Genomic DNA, 9,729 nt, shown 5'->3' with positions numbered 1-9,729 from the left:
CCAGACCAACAAGACCGACATTGTGTGAGGATCATGAGGAGCGAGGGTATTTTTGTCTCCGGGATTTGACTTAATACGAGGATGGCTTGCTACAACGTAATTAGCTGTAAACACATTTGGACAGAGACCTTGCTCAAGTCTATGATGTCTCTCCAGCAGCGGTTCCCACGCCAGCTGCATGAGAAACCTTTCATATGCTCTGACATGTTTGGCTTGATGCATCACAGACAGACGCGTCACTCGCTCTCTCCAGAACAAAGACAACTTTAATTCTCTTTTCATACAAAATATTTAATAAATATGACTTTCAAAAATATATTGCCAGATCAACACATAATTCTCAAGTTCATAACACAAAGTCAAAAAATAGGACAAAATGTTGCCATGATCTCAAAGGGTTAACAAATGAGATAAAACATGTTTGTCTTTAAGAGCCTCATTTTTTTTTAAAAAGAAACAAATGTGCACAGAAACAAAGCAGATTCTTGCCAAGCAAGGCAGTGTATTTGTTCTGATTCTACAGTGTTCCCATCGCCCCCCTACTGTTCAAGTACTCGTGGTCTAGCTTATGATATTACGCTGACTAAAGCAGATGGGAATTCTGGTGTGTCATGTCGATGCGACTTGCCTTGCAAGTTGGTGGACTTTGACAGCCTTTTGAAACGTGTCAATGGGTTAAACTGGAGCTGCTGAAGGATATTTTGTTTTGTTCCCTTAAGTATTAATCCATTAGTGGCAAGCAATATGTCTGCCACCATGTCCGTCCCTTGCAGCAGCCGTGATCTTTTGTTGTCCTAACCTCACTTGCCTTCAATCAAGGTCCTGGCAACAAATAATGAAATGTCAAATGTGTGGAAAAAAAAAACAAAAGAAAAAGTCTTTCTTTCAGGCGAAAAAGTGCCCATCCTTTGTCTTCTTTGAAATTTTGGCTTTTATAGAATGCGTTGAAAAAAAAATTAAGTCATTGAAAGAAATGGTAGGCTTCCACAGCTATCAAAACCTTCAAACTAGACAGAACATATAAATAAAAAGGAATGATATCTTAAGGCTCTTGATTATTAAGTTAATAAATCAAATATACACAATGATTAATAAAAAAATGTACATATCTACATGTTCTAAATCGACACATAAATTCTTCATATTGGCAGCAACTGCTGACATTGAACCCTCCCGTCCCCCGCCCACACCCCCCCCAAAAATAAAAATAAATAATAAAGTTGATCTTTTTTTTTCTCATTTGACAGTTGCTGAAGTCTAAAGCTGAAAAGGCACTTTCTCCAAACGGAACTAGAAAGAATTCAAACACATACTAAAAGTAATTAGCTCTAGTGTTGAACACGTCGGGTAGTTTTTAGTCATTGTACAACAATTACACCAGGAGCCCCTTCCATGTGTCCACTAAATTAAAAAAAAAAAAAACAAGGGAAGTGAAATGCAGAGGAGGACACTTTTGCCACTAGTCCTACAGTGAAATGTATACCAGTGCCTTGTGTTTCCAGCCAACCAAAGCAACTGTCACTGCCAGTGTAAGCCAGCTTGTCAAAACTTAAATTAACACGGGGAATATCTGAAAATACTGTGGGGTCACGTCTGACATGACAGTTTACTAACTACTCATGCCAAGGCTCCCCCGTTTCACCCACCACCGGGGTGTGAAGGCATAAGGCTTGGTTGCACAGCAACACAGCTGTCTGCTATACAATGTAGTCCATCCTGTTTATGCTGTTTGCTGTCTCCAAGTCTCTGTTGTCCTGTTTATTAGTCCAATTAGGGTTTTTGGATGTGGAGTTGGGATTGGAGATGGGCGTCTTCTCGTCCCTCTCCACCAGTGTGTATGCTGGCTGTTTGGCAAAGCGGCCCTTCTGTAAGTGCCTCTCCTTGTCGTCCTCATCCCCCTCGGGATGATTTGTCCTTATTTTGGCAATGATGGAGTTCTTGTTTTCGTAGTCTTTGATGGCCACCGTGAGGCCCACGTGCTTCTCTATAGGGTTCTTGATCTGGTTGAGCTGCTCCCGCACGTTGTTGGTTGTGTTGTCCTCCGAGCCGGTGGCCGACGTCCCGTTGTGGTTGCTCTGTTTCCGCCGGCGGCGCATGCACCACAGCAAGATGGAGACCAGCACAAGGACCCAGATTACTATAAAAATGGAGCTGAGAAGTGGCACTAGGTAGTCTGGTGGCAGAGAAGAGGAGGAACATGGGTCAGAGAGATACAGCAAATGTAAAAGAATCAGTTAAAGCTACTACAAGGAACCCCAGTGAACAAAAGTGGTAGTGTTTCTACCACAAAAACCACAAATTATAACAACAAGAGTAAAATTATCTAAATAAAAATCTCCTCCTGCTTCTTTTTAACTGGCTAACCTACAACTTACTATAACTGTGGCTGTAAATACAGGCTTATTTCATTTGATTTCTTGGAGAATCCAACCTGGTATCAGGCTTTAAAAGAGCAATATGTAGCAATTGCAATGATGAGTCCTAAGCTGTACGCTGTTCACCTGAAAACAAAAGTTCCCTGGTCAGAGAAAACACTGGAGTTTTGGTTCAAAACTCATGTTATTCATTAAACATCTACTCCTAAAACAAGATAATTGATATTTTGTTATGACTTGTGTCATTCGGCAGACTACTGGGCAATAATTTGAATTATAATTAACGTGAAACAGGCAACAAGCACAGGTCATTCTGGCCTGGAATAAAAAATTCAAAGGAGGGCACCATGGCTGCAGCTCTGATGTCATTATCTTTGTCATTTTCCGATTTATTACTGCAAATATGACAGATTTCTCCTTAAGAATAACTATTTAGAAATAGCAAATCATCTTGTAAATGGTCTTGTTTGCTTATGTAGGTCATATAAAGACATCAGTAAAGACATCAGTAATAAACTGACAGTTTCATAACCAGTTAAAAACTTCTTGTAGTAGCTCTAAACAATACACAAAAGCAAGGTTGCTAAATCATTAGCATGCTTTTGCCAGTGCAACCTGACCTCTGAGCCCTGAACAGGGGAGGAGGCTGCTTCTATTTGGCCGCGGCGGCAGTCTGCTGTCACTGCGTTGATGAATGGTGGACACATGCGGGAGTCTTACTAGTCCAGCCAGTCACAGGACGAGCCAATCTAAAGCCATGTAGCCAAGCGGCTCTGCTCTTTCCATTGAAATGTTGGCTAGATTCTTTTTAAGCTCCATTACAATCGCGATGATGAGATGGCAGACCGGGGTGGCCCGAGTTACGTGGGAGGTTAGGAATTATTTCACACATCCACGATTTTCTTTGGTAAGCGGCACTGTTGTCATACTCAGTGCTTGGCTCTTATCACATTTTCAAACCAAAAGAACAAAAAAGATTTCAAAACATGCAAGTGTGTGCAAGTCTGGAAAAATTTCACGGGCAAAGTGTGGAGGCGGTTCATACCAGGTTTGCTGGGGCTTGGCACGCGCGCCTCTATGATGGCAGCGATGATGGTGTTGTTCTCGTTGCGTTTGCTGACCAGGTCAATTATCCTGTCTGTGATCTCTTTAATCGGGCTCCGGTCCAAGCGATGATCCTCAGTAGACTGCAAGTGACAAGAAGACAGTAACGTTTGAATTTTTGTCTCCCTTGATTGTGTGTACTTGCTGTCAAGTGATGACAAAGCAACCAAACATAACTCCTTGCTCATCCCATTAGAACATGTCTTAAGGCTATAAAGCAAAGGTTTTTTTTTAGCATGCATTAATAGAGGCAGACAAACATATGGCAGACTGGGAGTGGGAGGAAGTACTTACGATGCAGACGTGGATCTCATTGCTGTTTGAGAATGAGGGGTCACAGGTTATGGACACAGAATGCTCCAAGGAGAAATTCTTCACTACGTACAAGCGCCTCAGCTGCTTGCACACATCCTCCACAGTCAAGCCCTGCACACGAAGAAGAAGAAAAGAAATGTTAATGCACATGGAAAAAAGAAAGCGGGCAATCAGGAAGAAAAAGGAAGCGCTGGGACTGCGTTGGCAGTAGGTTCAACATGCTATCTGGTTGGGATCCACCTCATTTAGATTAAAGACCACAGGCTCATATGCTTGTCACTATCTGCTGTCATGCTTGTTAGGGAACTGGCGAGTGATGATCCTATGTGGTGACAGAGTCGCCAGTGGTCCTGTTCAGCTCGGATCCATATGATCCTGAAATTAATCTTGCAGTGCGGTCGGGTTAAGAAGGGATTGGCATGAGCTGCAAAGTCCTGAATGCTTGATTCTCATGAAGACAAAAAAAAATTTGGATGCAGTCAACAAAAACAGAGAGGAGAGAAAAATATTCCCACAGTTTTTCCTCCTGGAACATTTGGATACGTGACTGAATTGTCTTAAGACTAGAAAGCCTTCTGGCCAGGACGGATGGCGGAGCACTTCTGAAAACCTGATCTTTCACAGTTTGCTGCTCCCTTTCATTTAAGAGTGGTGGTGGTGGAGGAGAGGCATGAAAAATGACCCTTTAATTCAATCTGTCTCTCCCTGGTGCCTAGGTAACTTACTCGAGGCATGGTCTCCTTGTTGAAGGTGAAGGTGATGTTGGCGCAGCTGTTGTCCTGGTAACTGCAGCTGGGGTGGCATTTGGTGGGAGGCGGGGGAGGGTTGGAGCGCCAGCACTCGCCGAGGCCGGTGCAAGACTTGACGAAGCAGTGGCTCTCCCTGATGGGGATGCAGCTCTGGCCTGAAGGACACCCACCACGACCTTTGGCACCCAGGTGGCAGGATGTAGGACCACAACGCATCTGGAGAGGAAAAACATGAGGGGAAACAGTGTTGACATGATGGCATGCACTTTTCTTTGACGCTACTACAAGAATCTTTCATATTGTGTTGATTTTGGAGGCACTGGTGGACAAAAGTGGTTGTGGTTCCTTCACCATGACCACAAAACATAAAATTGTCAAAAGAAAAATCTCTTTCTAATGTATTGCTAACGTACTATTCACTGTGCTACTCAACTTTACCTGGGAAAACAGTTTCATCTGATTTCATGGAGAACAAGTCTTAACGTCTGTCTGTCCATCAGTTTTGGCCCAGACTGAAGTATCTCAAAAACTACTGCGTGGGTTAACATGAAACTTTGTACAGGCGGTCAGAATTCCCAGAATAAGCATGGGTTGCCAGTGACATTCAGTAGACATTCATGTCCCCCTCAGGATGCAATAAATTCAAATTTCACTTAATGACCAAATAATCTCCAAAACTAATGGCCGCCCCGTCATCTTCTGTTGTGCATAAACATGGAAACCTGCTAAACATCAGCATGTTGGCAATGTCTTTGTCAGTCCCTCTAGGAAGTTGGGATGTTGCAATCGCAACGATTCACAAATTGAGTCTCAGGACAAATTTGCAAGGTCGTGCAGAATTCACTATCACTGAAACTTTTCCACAGACTTGACCAATCATAGCAGTTCCCTGTGCAAACATTCGTGTACATCATCTGTTTTAGTATTAATCTTGTATTTGTCTTTTCTTTTTTTTTTTTGAAAAGAACAGGTTTGTCATTGTTACTGACATTTATCAATGCTAATCTGTGCACTTATATCATTTATAATTTTGTGCTTGCTTTTTTGACTTTGTTTGAGCTCCAAAAAGATTTTGCTTCTTTGTGAAATACTATAATAAATTTTTTACTTATTCTTTAATCAGAGTTTCTGATTACATATGAAAATTTTGCCAAACTCTGGCACACAAATGTCACTTTTATGGTCCTGACTGAAATGCCCCTGTAGCACTGAACACCAGAGATTTAATGCCCATCTCTAAACAGGACTGTAAACAGATTAGAAAAATCGAATCAATGGCACCGGTTTTCCCAGTCAGGCATAATAGTGGCTCTGTATAGATTCATTTCTATTGCATGTCAAGATATGCTTCTGTAATATGCAGGAAACACACGAGCCACTGTTAGCAAAGGTACGTTGAAACCCACATAATTTTGTTCCCATATCAGACCATGTTAACATGCTACCTTACAAGCCAGTGATCATTTTCACCCCATGATGCATTTCCCTCCTGAGGGGAGCGGGATCAGTGAGGCACCATTGTTCATCAGGTGGTGAGACGAGCAGGAGAGTGATAGCACTACTTCAGGCCTCTGCTGTACATCATCCAATCTTTACCCACTGGAACTTTGGGAAATTCTGAACTGGCATCTGACACCTATTTCTAAACAGTGGCTTTGTGTTTCTTTTCAAAACAAACTGCATCATCTCTGCATGGAATTTGACACTCCCAAACCAACACCACCCTGTGTGTGAGACTGTTGTCTTGTGGCCCGACGTGGCACTACCTGCAATCTCTAATGACAAGGAAGTTTAACCACCCACAGAATCTTTCAGTCTGTAACCATTTACTGCATGGCTCACCTCCACAGCCCTAAACAATGACATCATGTGCTTCACGGCTGCACAGAACCCCCGCAAATACTTCACCTAGACATCGTTTGTACATATAGACTGGGTTGCACCAACAACGATGAATTTATTCCAAGATTAGTTCTAGTCAGAGTTTAGCAAAACTAACTAAAATGAGCAAATCCAGATTTAAAGTTTAGCAGGGCTCTGTTGCGCAATTAAAAACTAATCTCAGTTTAGTATCTCTATTTGATCTACCTAAGCAAAACAGGCGTTGGCATTAACTTTTGGCTGCTCTGTATTCCTTAACAAAACACTCCACTGTTTGCTAGCTAGCAAAGAAAATATTAAACTTATAATTACTTGACATCTATTTAAAAAGTCAACTTAACATTGTTTGTCAGCTAGCTAAAAACTTATTTGGCTCTCATGATGGCTCAGCAGAGAAGCTCTCATTTCTCCTCCTTTGAGAAAAACTTTTTGGTTGACTTAAGAGAGACTGCCTGGCAGCAACTGACAGACACATTTAATGGATCTGATGATTGAACGGCATCATAAAACTCATCGAGTTTTGCTCAGTCCATCTCAGCCGAGGCAGCCCTTGTTGGTGCAACCCAGCCTTAGTGCGTATGCAGAATTAGTTTGTTTAAATTTACCTTTGTGCACACAACTTTTCCATTCGAACAGTGGCAAGTGTTGCAGTCTTCGTCCCATTTTGCTCCATCAGGGGTGACGTGTCCATTGACAGAGCAGGGTTTTCTTGTCACTGTGTGAAACACAACCACAGTGTTAGAAATATAACACAAAAGGTGTGGGGTTTTTTTAACGTGGATTTGTCCTTTATGATCTAGTCAAGACTTGTACCTTCTTGACAGTGGGGACCGGTCCTGTCTGGTGGACACAGGCAACGATACGCGTTGATCTCATCCACACAGGTGGAGCCAAAGGCACAGGGAGAGGACTGGCACTCATTAATATCTGTCACAGAGGAGAGGGGAGAGAGGTAAGAAACGGCTCCCTTTTGGGATAAAGAGCACAGCCAGACAGCACACAAATATTGGGTTAAGCAGTCGGCACACAAATCTAATTCCTAAGCTAAATTCACTGAGGTCATGTGTCATTTGAACAGTACATACACATACACGCCAGTTAATAAAAACAAGCAAACATGCTTTAAATCAGCCCTGGACGTTTTTGCCCCATGCAGCTTTATTAAAGGCAGCATCATTAGCAGGTATGCAGGAGCTAAGGGCTGGACTTAGCAGAACAAAGGGTTTGCAATGGGAAAGAATGTGGCCATCTGAAAGCCTTTAAGAGGGAAAACAATCTGTGTAATCAGTGTCAGAGAGCATGGCTGATTAGCTGTTGGCCTGCTAAGCCGGTTTCCCCCGGGGACAGCAGCAAGGCCCGGTGGAGTGACACCGAAATGGCTCGGCCTGGCCTGCAGCCCAACGCACAGATAATTGGCCGGCTAGACCTTCCATTTGGAGCGACTGCGACTGTCCCGCGGCCGGGGCCCGACTCAAACAGGGATCAGGGAGGAGCGGGGAGGCAGGGTTAATACTCACTGATCCGACAGTCTGGACCAGCGAAGCCTGGGGCGCACTCGCAGCGGTACCAGTTATCCCCGTCGACGCAGGTTCCGCTGTTGTAGCTGCAGAAAAAAAAAAAGGTTCACTTTGTATTTCAGCATCCCCACCCTCAGGCTTGTTTCACAGACGCTGCTTTACTATGAAACCATTTCAGACTCGAATTTTCTCTCCAGTCAACATAATTTCTTAAAGGTAATTAAAGGGGAATTACAAAACAAATATATTAAATTTTTAATCAGATGACGGCACTGGATGAAAAGTTAAGGCATAGTTAGTATTATTTGAAGTGGGGTTATATGATTTATGATAGTCAGTGTATTACCTCTACTGTGTACGGCCCAGAAGCAGGAGTACCAGCGCAGAAGCTAAGCTGTATGTACGTTAAGTGTATGCTATATTTAAGATACTTTCACGACTTTTACTTAGCCATCAGCCTCATCTGACAGCAAACTGCTAGTACATGAGCCAAATATTGTTCTCTTCAAACTAACCAAACTCCATAGGCAAAATCAGTCATTTTACCTCATAGAATACAAAAAAGTTGCTGGTCTACCGCTGCCTCAACTGATTAGTTTGTTTGTGTTCTTGTGTGACTTCTGTGTTTTAAAAGGTTAGCTTGGATTCTCCAAAGTCACACAGTAACCAAAAAAAACAAATCAATCTGGGCAGTGATACACCAGCAACTCCCATTTTCTGTAGGTAAAATGACTGATTTCACCTATGGAGTTTGGTTGATTTGGCTTATCTAATATCACTGGAAAAGGCTGACAGCCAAGTAAAGCACTGAAAATATTCTGAATTAGTGTAAACTTAAACTGATAATGATTTCTTTTAGGTGAACCTTTTTGAAGTGGCTAAGATATGTTTTGCTGTTGGAGCGTGCCAAACATCAATAATACACTGACTATCGATACAACCCCACACCACATTGTCTGACTATTCCTTTAGGGCAATCAGACCTGTTTCTTTTTATTGGTGCATGACTTTGGGAGTTAGCTCCAGTGGTGTGTGGTTAAATAAGAGACGTGCCAGGGAGTTCACAAAAGAGTGTTAACTGATTGCATCCTAGGAATGACGGGGATGGGTGTACGCCTGGTTCTCAGCAGAGACATGGCGAGAGAGAGAAAGCCTGCAGGTGAGAAACTACCGACGAAGGAGGAGCGCCTTGTTTACATCTGTCTAAATCTACAGGAAATGTTTGGCTTCCACTTACCATGGGTGGGGACTGCAGTCGTTGGTATCTGAAAGAGAGAAAAAAAATCAGGGAAAGGAGGAGGGAGACAGAAAGTAGTGAGTGTGTTGTTTTTTTCTTCTCTTTAATGTATGACTGTTTAGCGCACATGACAGCAAAGAGCACGTCTGAGCTTGCGTGTGCAGAGGCGTGTTGGGCTGGACGCCGCACCGCCTGATTACTCTGCCTTATTAACAACATAGAGCAAACAATCAAAATTGAGTTCAAGTACCCCAACCACCATCACCACCGACAACACCTCCACACCCAGATTCCCACCCCGGCTGTTTCTCCCTCCCTTTACAAAAGTCGGGGAATTTATGTTTTGGAGAACATGCATACAGGGAAGCCAGGGAAATGGAGGAGGGCTGCAGAACAAGCCGACATGTCACTGTTTGGACAGGAATGCAGCGACGAGAGGGGAGAGAGGGGTGTGTGTTGGACAAGGAGGAGGAGGGTGGGGGGGAGAAACATCTGTCTCCACTTTCCTGAGCCCCTTTCTCCCTCCTCCTCCTCCTCTTTCTCCTCTCATG

General features: G+C 43.2%; 1 protein-coding gene across 1 annotated transcript in view; it reads right to left on the bottom strand.

The window, feature by feature from the left end:
- Window positions 1–248: 248 nt before the first annotated feature.
- Window positions 249–9,729, bottom strand: part of jag1b (jagged canonical Notch ligand 1b) — a 36,892-nt gene continuing 27,411 nt past the window's right edge. Inside the window, exons 19-26 of the mRNA XM_084736567.1 lie at window positions 9,179–9,206; window positions 7,942–8,027; window positions 7,238–7,351; window positions 7,030–7,139; window positions 4,520–4,759; window positions 3,774–3,905; window positions 3,421–3,562; window positions 249–2,173 (exon numbers count right to left, since the gene is read on the bottom strand). Of these exons, the coding sequence (XP_084592693.1) occupies window positions 1,698–2,173; window positions 3,421–3,562; window positions 3,774–3,905; window positions 4,520–4,759; window positions 7,030–7,139; window positions 7,238–7,351; window positions 7,942–8,027; window positions 9,179–9,206 (1,328 nt within the window). The 3' untranslated portion in view covers window positions 249–1,697. The remainder of the gene's footprint in view (window positions 2,174–3,420; window positions 3,563–3,773; window positions 3,906–4,519; window positions 4,760–7,029; window positions 7,140–7,237; window positions 7,352–7,941; window positions 8,028–9,178; window positions 9,207–9,729) is intronic.

Source organism: Lutjanus erythropterus, chromosome 14, assembly GCF_056507025.1.
Source record: "Lutjanus erythropterus isolate fLutEry1 chromosome 14, fLutEry1.hap2, whole genome shotgun sequence".
Taxonomy (NCBI): Eukaryota; Metazoa; Chordata; class Actinopteri; order Lutjaniformes; family Lutjanidae; genus Lutjanus; species Lutjanus erythropterus.
The sequence above is the reverse complement of the archived record's forward strand: the minus strand, read 5'-3'. Positions and strand labels throughout refer to the sequence as shown.